The 16,464-nt window shown below is 37.4% G+C and overlaps 1 protein-coding gene across 4 annotated transcripts in view; it reads right to left on the bottom strand.

The window, feature by feature from the left end:
- Window positions 1-16,464, bottom strand: part of COMMD10 (COMM domain containing 10) — a 122,784-nt gene that overhangs the window by 62,491 nt on the left and 43,829 nt on the right. The window contains exon 6 of one of the 4 annotated variants that reach the window (XM_054184913.1): window positions 16,054-16,464. The exons of the other annotated variants lie outside the window; for them this stretch is intronic. Within the exon in view, the coding sequence (XP_054040888.1) occupies window positions 16,402-16,464 (63 nt within the window). The 3' untranslated portion in view covers window positions 16,054-16,401. Of the gene's footprint in view, window positions 1-16,053 lie in introns of those variants that run through there. 4 annotated transcript variants of the gene reach the window in all.

The raw sequence follows: 16,464 nt of genomic DNA, 5'->3' as shown, positions 1-16,464 counted from the left end.
ATTTCCAGCGTTAAAAAATAAGAGTGAGGAATCATGAGAAAGGATAAAGCACATACTTTTTTTCTTTGGATAGGATCAATACAGTATATGGAAAGAAGAGGTATTTTCACACCCCTAAGTCGTCCTACTTCTTTTCCCCTTAAATAATACCCAGTTCTAACAAAATCTGAGTCTTCTTAGTTAGCACAACTCCCATCCCACCAGTTTCTGTTCTATAATCACTGAAATGTTTGTTTCATATATGCATCTACATTCTCCAAAGCAAATAAAGTGTTCTTCACTGCTGCTTAACATCACACATTGTCAATGGTGTTTAGTGCCACTAAACACTAAGATAGAAACAGGAGAAAATCACTCACAGCCCTCTATAACCAGCAACCTTTCACTCCATCCTTACCCATGATACAGCAAAAACATACTGTAGCACATACGCCTGACCTCCACCTTGAATTATTTAAATCATTGTGGTAAAAACCAAATTTGAGCACATTAACAAAAATCCAGTTCGCATATAATTGAGCCTAGAAAGCCTAAATGGCAGGAAGGTCACTCCCCATTGCTCTGGTGTAAGTTTTGCTGTGTTCTGAGCACAACCCTAAGCATCTCCAAGGACCCAGCACAGCCTACTGGAAGGGTCACTTGCCTCCCCACTGCTCACTGCTCTGTCACCACAACAGCTACACTCCTCTGCACCAGGGAAACTGCCAAGCAGTAAAAAGCACTGAAACGAAGACTTTCACATGACTTTAACAAAAGACAGCAGCGATTGCTCCTGGAAGAAGAACAATGGATCTTAACATTCAGAACGGGAGCCTCAACCCTTCAATTTAGCTTTTCCCTCAAGTGTCTCACACTTCCAACTATGAACTAATCAAGCTAAAAAGGCAGAGGGGGAGAGACTGTCATTTCTATTTTTAAATACAAAAGAGACAGTCAGGTACTATCAAGATGAAGGCTAGCAAGATTGACACAGGTACGATTTATGTCTAACAATGATGTTGGTTAAGGAAGGCATGCACCACTACAGATCTTTTCCAACAGATTTGCAGAGTATGTTTCTGTGCAAGAAAAACAGGCTTGAATATTGTATTTCATTAAGATGTTCTGTAATCCCATGGCTGGCCTGTTAGAGGAATATCACTGGAATTTTTTGCAATATCTTTGACATTCTTTTTCATCGTAAAGAGGAAAACTTAGTATCTCACAAAAACTTTTATAAAATCTTGTCTTTCTCACAGCATGCAGCAAGCATCAAGCAGAACTCAATGTAGTTGTGAGTCTATACATTAATTTTTAGAATCCAAAGATAAAGTATCACCAGTGTTCCCAATTACTTGCCTAATACATTTTTGAAAATTAGGCCTAGACAGTCTTATAAATAAAAGCCTTATGGAAAGGCCTAGACAGGCTTATAAAAAGCATATTTTATATTCAGAAAGTTCATATGAAATTTAGAGAGACTATTCTTTTGACACTGAAGAACCTAATTTTCTTCATTTGGCATTTTCATCAAGTCATGTTGTGTTTTAATGAACAGATTCTCACCCGAACAGAAAAGGCTGGATTTAGATATGGTCACATCCAGAAGCAGACAGTCCACGTTAACCTCCTATTGTGCAAGTAACTAAAATTTTAGATCACTGAAATGAATGTCTTAAAAATAGGTACTTTAATAAGTCCTACAATACCAAATTGTATGGACAGTTGTAATTAAGACACAAAAAGATAAACTGAATGCAAGACAGCAAGTGCTTTACTAAGAACAAGTGAGACTACAAAGTGGAAGGAAACTATTGGACTAGAATAAAATTAAGAGTGGAGTTCCTTACAAACCATTCTGAGAACCAACCTTATAGCAAAAACAGAACAAAAAAACTGGATCACAATAATGACACTTGATGTCAGTTAAAAAAAATATAAATTGGAACTACTATCAATACAGAGGAAGATCAGAACATTGTATTGCAAGAATAGCCTTCGAGGACCAAAGTGATAGTAATGACAAAATCCAATAGCACAAAGTCAAGGTCAGGCACTCTGGGAACAGGAAGAATTTCTACTGTAAGCTAGAGGATCATCAGCTAGAAATAACAGAGGAGGAGAATTAGTTGGATGTATTAATCAATCAGGATGAATACAAACTGTCAGAGAGATACAGCTGCAAAAAAAGCAATTGCAATGTAGCTGTACCAGGGGAGGAATTTTCAGTGGAGATAGGGATGTATTAAAGCCATTTTATAAGGAACTGGTAAGATCTCAACTGGAACCCTGCGAACATTTCTGGTCACCTGTCTTAAAAAAAAACATGATTTAACTTGAAGTATGTGCAGAGAAAAGCTATGAGAATAACCTGGGAAGCAAGGAGAGGAGAGTACAAAGAGCATACTAACATAGCCTGTTTAATTAGCCTAGTAAAATGAAGGCTGAGAGGCAATGAGAGTGCTCTCTATAAACGAATCAGGGAGGCAAGAAAAGGGAAGGAGAAAATCTCTAAAGCTACAGACAGCACTGGCACATAAGAAATGGATATTAACAAGCAGAGCTGGGAACTGGAAGTTCTTGTCATCAGATGAACAGTATTCTGAACAGTTTTTACCAGCAGTAATAGAGGCAAGAAACTTCACAGGAGCGAGAGGCATTTTTGTATGGTTACACACAATACTACTGTTGTTGAAGGCCAGAAGATCTCAGCAGTCCTCTTTTCTACAGGCCTGTCCTTACCCATAATCCAAGCTCAGATGCCATTTTTTTGACTGTCGTTGCTTCCACATTTTCTCTTTTCCTACGTATAGTGCAGAAGCACAAGACTATTTGCATGCACTTCCCTGTAAAACCTCCTCACTCTGAGCTACTCCTCAGCTTAGGGACTCTAGCCCCAAGGCTAAAACACTCACCTTTTCTGACATAACCACTAGTGTACCTAAAGGGGTAGAAGCAGTTTTGTCAGGCTCTCCCTTAAACAAAACCCCAGAGTATTTTTAACGTCTGCAATACATGCCAAATACAACAGCACCAGACAGCAACTTTATAGATCATGCTGTTCTGCATAATTAACCAGTCTGCCAATTCTAGCTCTTTCTCCCCATCCCTATATTGTAATCCCACAGAAAGCTGGTAATAAACATCTGTTCCATGTTGTACTGTAGAACAAACTAAATCAACTAGTCAACCACTCTAACCATACTACTTGATATGAGCAAGCTCCCAGCATCCTGGGCAATTTACATGATTTTTTAAATCTTTAAAGAAACATTGTCATGTACTATGTCATTAAATACCAACACAAAACTGGTATCATACCAATAATAAATTTTAGTATTTAAATGTTAAAAAGCTAATCCATTTTAAAAATAACGTTCCAATTTCCAGATAAATCAATAAATACGGGTGCTTTAAAGTAGTTACACCTCAATAGAGTAAATTCTCTTCAATCTGCATAGTAACTTTTCACCACTAATTAGAACCAGCTAAAATCATGCACCTGAACAATTACAAAGACAAGACAACAGCTTGATAGGCGCTGCTGCAATTCATCTCATATCTAAATCTTTCCTATTTAGTCTATATATTACACCTGTAATACTTATATAAACCTACAGTTTTAGCAAACATTGGGTAGTGGACTTTCAAAACACTGCTTGTCCTACCCAAAAGTTGCACGTTATCCTAAGGAAGGGCATTATGCTATGAAAAGCCATATGTTATAGAACAGCCGTAAATCCAGAGCAGGCTAGCAATGGCCTTCCTTGGCAGTGACCCCAAATATCTAGCACACTAGTTATTCACATAAATCTGGCTAGATTATGAATGTGCATCCAGCACAGCAGACGTGTAGGCACATCCAAAATCCCTGGTGTTCAGACCCTTCACGATTCTCACACAGAAGTGCTTGCTTAGTTAAAAATGTGAACTATATGGACCACTGATACAACCACAAGCCTCTCTTTAGGTACTGTCAATGGCAGGAAAGGTGATGAGCTCTAGGGGTGGGGAGGCATTTTCATTCAGTATGAAACCAGATAGATATATTTAATGTCTAATCCTGTATTAGTCCTAAACTTCACTTAAATTATGTGATTTCCCCCCCCCCCAAGTTTCAGACACTGTTGTATTGATCATACGAACAGTTAGGAAGTACTTTTCCTTCCAGTTCGCTAGAGCTTGCACTTGCAGATACTGTGCTAACACACTGATCCTCATTACTGCTGTTACTGAGAACTCAGGGCCAGTTTTTGTAGGCACCTGAAGCCAAATTTGGCTTGGGCAATTATGGCTTCTCTATGTTATTCTCTCGCTAGCTAGGTTTACTCCCTTTCAGCTAAACTCTTACATCTAATGAAAAGATCCTAAGCAGGTCATATGTCATTCATTTTTAATAAAATGTAACTATCTCCATCTAATATATAGTCCAGCCTAATGCATGCATCCAGTAAAAAAAGAAACACATATTAAGGAGGGTGGCACTGTGATCAGGGAGAGAAAGTCAACTGTAAATACGAGTTGGTATGACAGAAAAGGTAACTTGGAAGGGAAAGTGCACCTTGCTGCTTCAAGAGTTACATTCCTAGAGAGAAACAGTGAGCTGCTGCTCTTTCAGGATCAGGTATACTTAGAAGTCTCTCTGCATGGATGATATTGATTTGGAGGCATTCCTTATGTAATGGCCATCTGTAACGTTATAATTAGACTGAGCAGCATACATGCTGGATTCCTTTTCAACCCGGCAGGCATGCAGCCCTTTACCTATAACTGGCACACCAGGTGCCTTTGGCAATGACCTTTCACTGTGTGATTCGTCCTTGCAGTATAAATAGCATTCTCTGCTTAAACATACTTAGTCATCTAACCTGGAACAGGTTGCCCAGGTAGATGCCCCACCCCTGGAAACATTCAAGGTCAGGCTGGATGGGGCTCTGAGGAACCTGATCTAGTTGAAGACATCCCTGATCATTGCAGGAGAAGGTGGACTAGATGGCCTTTAAAGGTTCCTTCAAACCCAAGTTGTTCTATGATTCTATGAAAGTTTACGATAATCTCAGTAGGCAGTAATATTTTCAGTGGTTCTCTAAAAATCACTCATTTAACGAGAATTATATGATTTCTGAATTTACTTGATTCAGTAATTAACATTATGATGGATTCCATGACAACAAATGAAAAAGATATAATGACAATTTAAATGAATATGGGTTTTTTCCTAAAAATCGCTACTTTACCTTTAAAAAACAATAACATCACTGTTTTTCTGTTTCACTGTAATTTTTCCTCCTGCTGCTGACCCAGGGAAGACATTCTTGTTGGTGTAAGAGTTACAAAAAGACAGCATGTTATTTTCCCAATGCAGGGTTTGCTCCTTAGTTTTGAAACAGATCAAGAAAAGTTTTTTTATTTTAATGTCACATTTTTTGAAAAAAGAAGATTGAGGAAAATGGCTGAAATAATATAGCAAACTTCTAAAGCAAATGTGACATTGAAAAATCCAATAATTCTTTGCGTAGGTCTTTCCTTAAATTCGAAGAACGTGGATAGAAAATGTAAAGATACTAATATAAGAGAACACACCTTTTAAAATTAGTATTTACACAAGAAAAAGAACCACAAGGTTAAAAACACAGGCTATCTGGGTCTCTGCCCTGCGGAAATCCAACTACGCATTTACAATGATTTAAATCACAGTATGGATCTGCAGAGTATCAGGAGTGAGGTCCACCCTCTGCCAGTTTCTTCCACATGCCTCCATTTCTCAGTAACATGAGAACTACGCAACATAACCACAGGACAGCTTTATCTGATCACAGTATATATTAACAGCGTCAAAGTTGTTAATATCCACCAACTACTGGCGGCTATGTAAAGCACAATCTCAGATTAGTTCCCTAAAAATAAGTATCTGCATCCCAAGATGACAGCCTCCCAACTCCAACAGATTGCCTTTTCTGTTCTCTCTTCTAGATGTAATTTGTGCTGTTCAAAACCCAGATTTGAAGCACACCAGCAAGAAGTTTTGAGAAACTGTCTACAGCATACATCCCCTCTGTAATTTTCAAGTTTCAAAGCCTTCCTGTAGGTCCCTGATCACATACCATGTTATGTATACCACTTCAATACTCAGCTTAAGTAAAATACATTACTTTCAGATGAAGCTATGGCACAGATAACATGGTAGCTTGTTACAAGCAGTAGAAATGCACAGCGAAGTGCCATGCTCTGCTGCTATTCTACCCAAAGGAATCTTTCAATAACTTCAGCACACCACACAAACAGAAAAAATTCTTAACATCCTTTTTCTGCAAGACCAACATGATGACTACCTGTGGTAAGGCTCAAGTCTCAATTACTATGAAGATAATGGTACAATATTTAGCCTGACATAAAACATACATTAATGCTGTTCCTCCTTTGTAATACTTCTCCTCCTCCAGATGGAATATAAAAGGAAGAAAACTCATCCTAGTAGCAGGAAAGCTGCTGCAAACAGCACTGGCTCAAATCTCAGAAAACAACTAGCCAGAGGAAGCCTCCAGGGCATCACCTGAACCACAGGAAGCACCAGTAAGGCAACTTCACTGGGATGAGGCAGCCGACTGGACAGTGTGATGCATCCTACAATGCCAGACCAGGATTGTCCCTCTGATGTAAAGACTTGTAGGACACTTTTGAGATAGCAGAGAATGGAGACGAACAGTGTGTTGCAAACAGCATCCAGACGAGTAATCCTAAATCATAACCCTTGATGGAGATTACAGCTGTTTGATAACAAATACCTCAGCTCAAAGGTATATTGCACAATACAAACAACAATACAAACCAAATACATTTAATATCCCCTGCTTTCTGGATGCTATTAAGAAAGGCTTCCCTCAGACAATTCTTCCTTTTGAAAACATAAACACCATAATGACCTTCCCTGCTTACACTTAATATGACATTTAACTTGGAAGTCAAGAAATTTGACTAGGAGCACCAACCTGCTCCTTAGATGAAAAAAAAAAAAGAACGCACCAAAAAAACCCCCCAAAACAAACAAACAAACAAACAAAAATCCTAAATCCAAAAGTATGTTTAAGCTGCTGGTAAATTTCCTACAAAAAATATGGTATGGAATTAAATACCAACAAATACATCATTAATAAGGAAGTTGAGCTAGAATAAGATGCGCAATAAGAACATTATAAAACTAAAATTAAAATCAGTGTTGTATTGAATACTGGATGTCCTTGCTGTATTTGAGAAAAATATTTTATTATTCACTGTTAATAAGAGTATTGTGGAAGTCAAAGGTATAATCCTAAAAATCACACATGAAACTGAAACGACCAGCAAAACCACCCTTTCCCCTGTCATTATTGAGCTTTTAAAATATTTTTAATAATTTATTTTTGTTGCAAAACTTCATGAAGGGCTTCCTTCCCACCCTTCAGATACTGTGAAAACTTCAAAGCAATGTAGAAGCTTCAATGGACATGAAATACAGCTGTGTTCTTTTAAAACAGAGTTCTGAAACTAATTAAGTTCAAACACTGTAGAAGATGCTACAATAGGAAAAAGGTGATGAACCAATAACTGCATTTCAACTGGGCGCACTGTGGGAGAATAAATTTTTTTTCATATAGCACCAATGCTTACGGGCATTTAGAAAATTGTTATAGTAATTGGAAGAAGTAAGTAGGCCACAACTGTACACGTTTGTGAAAGGCGGACACCGAGATAAGAAGCTTAGGTATGTTGATAAACCCGCCTGAAAGTGGCTTTGCTTCATGTATTGCCTTTTTTGTAGAGACAGTTTTATTTTCTGTGCGCTGAAGCCTTACACTTTGATTAGAAACCAACTTTTAATTGTGCTGAATGTATTTTAAACAGGAGCATTTTAAATGTGCCATTCTCTCCTTCCTATATTTAGTGGCTCTAGATGATAAAGTTCATTTTCTACTGCGTTACCACCTGTAGGGTAGTGACAGTAATGGCTCAAACAAGGAGAACAAATGCCTGGCTGAAACAAGCATTAATGAAACAGCAGACACTTCTCTACTGCACAAAGGTGCAAGTGTGAATACCAGATCTCCAGTCTAAAACTACCCCCTGTATCTGCAAATAATTAGCCGCACTGAAGTGAACGGGTTGTACATGCAGTTTTATGTATTGTTCAGTACTCCCCATGAGCAGTTCAAACTTACAGTATCTGTGAAGTCCCAAAGACCTAAACCATAGTTTCACACTTCACAGGATTAAACGTAATTAAACACAAAATACAAGAAAGCTGAAGAAATTCTAATACGTAAAAGAAACCGGAGCACGGATGCTTGTTGGATTATGAAGCCTACATGTCCCATGCATCCTTACTTTGGCACAAACATTTGCATTTTTAAGCTTTTGTTTGTTTTCTCTTTTTAAAAAATTACTAATACTGAGTGATTTTTTAATTTGTTTTTCAATGAAAGGGGTTGGAGGCTATTTTTTCAAAACCGTCTTGACAGATTACAAGAAACATATTTCTTTTAAGAAGAATACATTATGCCAGTGAAACAGATTTTTCATGAGTAGATTACTTGCGCTTTAAAATATGATCACTTCAAAATGTAAATAAAAATAAAAGTTATATCAACCTGTGCTGAACCTGCACAAAAGAACACCTGAGTAGCTGTGCAGCTATGTTTCAGAAAGTATTTTATCCAACTTCCAGACACCACAATGCTCAAATCATCAAACATTTATTAACATACTTTATAAACACATTCTAATAACCTCTTTCTTTCTTGAAGCAAATCAGAAACAACATGCAAACATCTCTGATCTTAAAGACTCAATTTTTTAGAAGCTGGAATAAATCCTAACCTGAATTTTACCATTTTTTTTTTACCCGCCATTCTCTTCATACAAGAAAAGATTCAGTATTTTCCAATAAAGAATTACTCCTTATGAATAATCCAGTAGCAGCAACGTGGATGTTGGCATTCAAAAGAAACACTGTGAACAAGTACACAAGTTCTCATATTTCTATCTGGTAACCATGGTGAAGGCTGTCCTTTTGGACAACAAGGAGAGGCACTTAGGTCTCAGTTCAGAAGGAGTTCACTCCTCTTTAGAAGAAATGAAACCTAAGATTCTCGCATGAAACCTGGGAGAAAAAGGCAAATTGAAAAATTCATGTTAAAAATACTGAGTCCTGCAGCGCTACAAGCACTTCATGCAAGTGTTGCATTGGTCTCCGAAAACACGTCCACTCACATTGAGTTGTATGCTGCAAGCATCGCAAGGTAAACTTGCTACATGCACAAATCTCAAATTAGGGAAAAACGTTCCAGGATTCTCTGACACGGTGACGTTCTTCGGAAACGTCTCCAAACCCAAAGAGAAGTAAAAGGCCACAGATGCAAATGGTACCTTAGTCCTCAATATTCAATTACTCTTCAGGATTTTGGTTTTTTTAAAAAAGTAATTCTATGCTCCAATATTCCAGCAAATTGTGAAAGAAAACTTATTTATATCTTGTAAAAACATGAAGTACATCGAGCTCAGCGTAACAAATTCCTAAGAGAGACTGAGTCAATCATATCGCAACATGAAGACAAACATGTTGCCTTCATTTTTAAGCTTTGCTTCATGACTATTTTATTCTGTGAGTTTATATGAATGCAAGTTTTAGTACTCACAGTAAAATTTGGCAACTGTGAGGAACCATTAGTATGCTTATTCCTCTTACCTCACAATTACTTCCTCCTGCAGGCTGAGTTAATTAAAGCCAAGACACTTCTAAAACAAGCACAATGGACACATTTGAAGTTTATGGTGAACGAAATTGCAAGAGTTTTTATAATGTCTTAAGACCTAAAAAGTTGGTGTTCAATAATGAATGGGGTTCTACAACCTGGCCTTGGTGCCACCGGATCTGTGGACTACCACTGCAATGTTAAGACGGTATCAGCTTATGCTTCTTTTTTTTAAACCTCTAGTGGTAATTAAAACAACGCCTGATTTAGAGTTTAATTAAGAAACAAGATAATGGGATAATAAAAGTCCTATTTAAAAAGCTTAACATTTTCAATCTGATATCTCAAGTCAATTGGCAGACTGTACTGCGTGTCTTTTAAAGGAGCACTGCCAACCCTTATTATTGGCTCCCCACGTAAGTGTGTAAATAGGTTCCTTTCCTGGTGCAGAAGTGGGAGTAACTGATGATTTTTTTTTTTTTAACCTCCTGAAGCAAGGAAATAAAAATAATCCAGAATGGTGGTGGGTTTGATTCTTGTTTGTTTTGGTGGTTGGTTTTTTTTTTTTAAGTTTTCTTAAAAACACTACTGAATATTTGGCAGCTCTAAAAAACTAAGCTACTGGATTAAGTCATATGGTATGCAAATATCATGCAGTATTTTAACACCGGAACCCTTGTGGGTCATTTTCTGTTAAAAAATCTTGCTCGCTTTTGCTCTGCACTGTCATTGTCGACTTCCACCGTATCCACCGCAGCACTAATTATCACTGGGTCAGTCAGCACGCATGGTATAGACATACCTATATGCTTCATGTAATCATGGAATTTGCCACCAGAAAGGAGTCAGCATCAGTAATGTCTTTATCAGTAAGATAACATTAAAGATTTTTTGCACCTACTCAATATTTTCTTCAAAATCACAACAAAAAATTTCCTGCTTTTTCTTGTTGCAGCAGGAGTATACAATCAGCTTGTCTGCGGTTTCGTTAGTGCTAATGCAGAAGCTGAATTTATGTCTACTTAACTGATTATTTTAACTAATTGCTCACTGACATGATCTCTGTGGATCCTGATAGGAAATCATGCAAGGAGAATCCCAAAATACAGCAGAGGGGAATTCGCAATTGCTTCCTCTTAGACTAATTCAATGTAGAACCGGGGAAATTGATTACTTATCAAATCATGGCTCAGCTTACTACACAAAGCCCAGCTTCAGCATTTTCAATTCAAATATTTCAGTATTTTCAATTTCCTGTCTTCAATATTTCAGATCTGGGTTGGAAAAATAAGTTGAAATGGCCAGACATTGAGGGCAAGATTTATGAAGCCAGAACAAGGGAGGAAATCTCAGACAAGAAAATGTCAAATTTTCAAAGTTAACATTATTTTACAAAATGGCCATAACTGAACCTGACTACCTAGACACCACTTAAGAAATCATCACCAAAATTTAAACTGATAAGCAGGTTAAAATAACAAAAACACAAATAAAGGAACAGTGAAAATCCATGACAATAATCCACAATTACTTTCTGTAAGAGTCAGATGTCCTTTGTTGCCTTTGTCCCACTTTGCCTGAAGGACAGGAACAATCAGAATTGTAGAGCTCTAATTTTCAAGTGCACTCTGGAGTATTTTCAGGCAATATTATAGAAATAATCTGTATGCTCCCCATTTTACACTGAAGGCGGCTGGCTGGAGGTTCCATCAGTATGTAAATTAAGAAGAAACGCAGGTTTTCTTTGTTTGCAATACGGGAAAGACCAATGAAAAAGTATAAGCACAAAGCTCCAGAACTTATTCTCCTTATAGGACAAAAGAAAAAAAAAAAGTCATTACATATTTATCCTCTGCTTTTACAAACTATCTATCCTGAATGCAAGTAAAAATAGTTTAAACAATAGCTGGTTATCTTCCCCCCACCAAGCTGTCCACAGTTTGTGGGGTCACATTGTATGCCTATTTAAGCGACAATTTTTTTCTGCAAACACATCATTTCAAAGATTGCTGAATTTCCAGTGAAATCTGAACTCACAAGCAAAATAATAAGTTCTCGGTAAGACACAAGCTCAGTTAACACCACCGACACCACAGTTTTTAGCCATATACCGTGGTCTACACCACTCACAACAGAAAAACCACACTTTTTGAACCCATGGATGTACTAACTATTCGTAACTGTGCGCTGTGGAGATCAAGTTTTAGCCTTACTGACTTGTAGGCTTCTCCCAAGGCCACAGAAGCATTTTCCATGGATACAATGTTTTGCACACAGAGCACATTTTCTCTTTCCCTATCCACCCTTCACCTCCTTTTCTTGAAATTTTGTCTCATCTGCTGCTTGCAGAAAAAAAACCCTGAACTAGGGTAATACAAACATTGACTCTATTTGCCTTTTAACTAATAGGCTACTACATGCCAAAACACTATTATATATGAATAGGCGGGGGTTCAATTTTTTTTTGTTGTTGGAGAGAAAGCAGGGAGAAAGGAGGAAACGTGTTTGCTTTTTTTTGTATTTACCACTCTTGAAAACCAGAAGACACAGGGGAAATCACAAACTCCATAACCACAAGAAAACAATTTATATTGCAAGTCATTTTAGTATGTGAGGAGGAGTATCAGACCACTGCTCCCTTACCCTTAAAGCATCAAAGATGCAGGTCGGTCAGCCAGTTATTAAAGGACTTTTGAGACAGTAATGTTCTCTGCAAAACAGCACACGGGTTCTTTACGTGTCACTACAATTTAACTGTTGTCACTAGAAAGAGCAGAAACACTTTGTTCCTCTAGTGTGGTTTTGCTGAAAAATCCACCTAAATTTTATATCTAATATAACCTACAATGATAAGCATAGCTTAACCTTTTCTCCCCCTTCTCCAACTCATGCTTCACTCCTTCGAAAAAGCTCGATTTTCTTGACTTGGGTCTTTCTGCACTTTTTCCTCTCTTTAGACCCATTTGCAGGTGTGAAGACGTCCCTTTCCCCATTTAAGCCTTTTATTTTATGGTACTTATCTATTTTTAGACTGAAATGTTTCAGTCAATATGAGGCATTAGGATAGAAAATAATTGTCGTGATCCGCTCCTCTGTGTTGCTTGATGAAGTAAAAAGGGAAGTTGTATAGCAGTTTGGCAGTCTTACTGGCTGCGAAGTGTCATTAAGTAAGAGATGGCAAGTTTTATCACGCACCTCTGACTACTAAATTCACAAAACAAACAGAAGGTTTACCATGGGAGGTAGAGAGAAATCAGGCAATATCCTCAAGTCACTCTTCCAGTAAAACAGCGTGTGGTTACTAAAATTGCTATGGGAACATGGGAGTTCGTCAGAAACATACAGTTCTAGGTGAAAATGTTCCTTAACCTTTTACACTACCACTATTACAAAAAAACAAGGTGTGGAAAGTCTGCTGCTTGTATACCAGGAAAAACTAAAACGTTAAGATTTGAAATAGTGTCATGCTAAAATCTTTTATGCATGTATCTTTTTGTTGTTAAGCTGTAGTATTTGATTAAGGAAAGAAAGTCTCCGCATGTGTCCTCCAGTAACGCACTTCACTTGATTTTAACACATTCTTTAATTGCAGCTGAAAAGATGAGGCCACAGTGAAGGGGTAAACAAGAGACAACTGTTTTCTTCTGAGCCAGTGCTGCATGCAATTATTCTGCTCAATGGACTCCTCATATAATTTTGGAGGGAAGTAAAGTTATATTTGGGTATCTCCATTGTGCACACAAATTCTGCTCTGACTTCTCTCTGTGTTTTCTAGTTCCTTGATAATGAAAATGTACTTAAAAAAAAAAAAAGTTGTCCTTACATCAAAAGAACTGCTAAATTCACCAGAATTTAACTAGCTGTCTGCCACATTATTATTCACCGCGCCTCTTAACCATCTACCCTGTTTCCAAATATTCACAGTTTGTGAAACAAGGGCTTACTCTCTTTAAACACCAATTAAAAAGTATCTTTCAGGACAAAGTAAAACAGTACTCCTCAACAGATAGCTATTACAACACCTCCACAAATATATTGGGATTCTGTACCTTGCTCATTTTAATTGTTGCTCTGAGGAAGCCTTATTTCTCTGCTTTCCGCAAAAGGACCAAAATGTGGTTTAGAAATGAATATAAATGTCAATATTAAAACCAATGTTCCAAGCAAAGAATTCAGGTTACCCGAGTTACAAAACCTGGCTTCTCAAAACACAAATGAAGTTTTCTGAACTAAATATAACACCAAGAATTTAAAAACAATAATTATAATTATCCATGTAGCGTATTTCTCTCTGCTTCCTGTCATTTATCCCATTAGGACAGTGACACAGGAGAACAGCAGTGGGCATTTGAAATTTTTATTACTTTTCCAAGGTCATGGGTATCATAATTTAATAAACCAAACCAGTTGGGTTGATGGAGCACAAGGAATGAATTAGTCTCTTTCTCATAAAAAAATTAATCACAAAAAATTACTAACATACACAAGCGTTTTGCTTTCGACAAGCAAGCTATCTATCAAATGATGAGATTAAAACAATTACTAGCAGAAATAACAGAAAACTGATCACACTGGTAACTGAACATATATGGAATATAGTAGGTATCAAACCTGGCCCCAGGGCCTTGGCAAACATGAAAATGACCAAACCAAGAACCTAAGACTAATAATAATGCTATAAGATTCATATTACATAGGGAATCTTTCTCCATAAGAGATATTTTCTATAGCCTTGATATCCTGATGAGAGTGTATACAGTAAGTTATTCAAATAATAATGAATGTGTTTCATTATTAAATGTGTAATGTTCAATGTGTAATAATGAATCCAAAGACCTGAAAGACAGGATTATGTAATTTGGTTAAATATACTCTAAAAATTATGCCCAGTTGTCCATTTCTGTCAGAAGGCACCAGGAACTCCTACGCCACAAGCAGCTCTAAAACATCTCCTGCGTGTTTGACACACTGATGTAGGCCCAAATGGCTGGTGTGAAAGCAGCCCTTGGAGAAAGCAAGGCAACACACGGCAGCAATTTTAGGACTAGCGCAGCTCCATCCTCTATCTACTTCTTCCCTCACAAGTCCAGATTGTCTACTTCTATAAAACCTTATTTTACAAAATATAGCCATACTGAGATGCAAATCTAAGATTCACTTACACTGTTTTTAACTATGCCATAAACAACATAATTGTCAAAACCCACTCATCCACTCACCCACCAGTCTGCTATGTGTGCCATAGTTGTATGGCCAAAAGTAAAACATACATGAGCCAAATGCAATAATACAGTCCAGATCTGCACAATGGTTACAGCACAAAATGAAAGACAATAAAAGAATGTGTGGATTTCTCACTTTGAGGTATTGGCCCTGTCTCAGACATGCTTATTTATTATTTCAGAGTATCTGACAGGGCAAGAATAGTTCAGATTGCGTCAACTGTTAACAATACATATTATGAATATCCTTGTTCCCCTGTACTCATAAGAACCAGAGTTAAGACATCCTGCTTCCCAGTAGACAGTGTTTGGGTTCTATTTCTGAACTTACCATCAATGTGTGGCATCACACACAATGCACCTCTATGTGCATTAGTCTGTTTCACATTAAAGAATTTAAATACTTCTCTTTTGTTGTAAAGCTTTTAACAATTTACAAATAGGAATCATTAAAAGCAGTATGTCAGAATTCCAATGGACTTTATTCAAAAATACAGTCTTTTTAAAAAAAAGTAATTCCACTCCTAATTCACAACTGCCTGCTGCTGTTTAAGTTGTCACACGTAGAAGGTCCGTCTTGTCTTTGACAGCACCGATAGAGAAAAAAAATAGCCAGATCTCTACTTCACTGCAAAGACTGTGTTTAATTTATGGTAAAGAAAGGGTTAATTTTGCATTTCCAAAACTTTTCAGAAGTCTAATTTAGGAATTTATTCAATAAAATAGACAAGACCCCAAAGGGAGGGGGGCACACATCAGAAGCAAATGGTAGAATGTTTCAGTGCACAGTTTTTATTTCCTTTAAACAAAGCATAATTTTTAGATTAAATATGTGAGAAAGACAACAGCATTATTACTCCTGCTATGTTCTCTAACAAGCACAGCATACTTTTATCACCAGCGAACAGAGCAGGTTAGGATGCACTTCATGTGAAATTTGAGCAGTACCTTCCACTGGCAGAATACCACCATTAAAAAAAGAAAAAGCATCACAGCAAAACTGCTTCCAGGCTCAGCCTGACAATAATTCATATGTTGTATTTTATAATATGCTTTCTATAAACTTTTTAAAATTTATTAAATATAGCAATATAACATTTTACAACCATCTTTTTTTTTCCTTACACCTCATGAAAACTAAATGTGAATTCAGTCTAATAACTGGCTTGTAGATTTTGGTTTTACACACCTTAATCTTCTAATAGGTTTAAAAATAACAACCATACGTACACAGGACAGCAATGCCACAGAAATGCAGCCATCCACTACTCTGCTTTCCCTAGCAAACTGTCCAGCTTCTCCACCCTCATTCACTGTTCTCATGCTAGTGTTCACCAGGGACTGAAAGAAGGTAAAAGCTTTGACTGCACTGCGACGGGAAACCGCATCAACACCACCCCTCGTGCCCGACTCACTTCTAGAGGCACTGCAAACGTGCAAGCACAGTCTCAGGTGCTGCAGGACGGCATTTCTCAAAGCTCTGTGGACTGTGCATCTGAATGATGGCTCAGCACATCACCCTGCTGCCTGCAGAC

The sequence above is a fragment of the Rissa tridactyla genome, chromosome Z (genome assembly GCF_028500815.1).
Source record: "Rissa tridactyla isolate bRisTri1 chromosome Z, bRisTri1.patW.cur.20221130, whole genome shotgun sequence".
NCBI lineage: Eukaryota > Metazoa > Chordata > Aves > Charadriiformes > Laridae > Rissa > Rissa tridactyla.
This window is presented reverse-complemented; position numbering and strand designations above follow the sequence as displayed.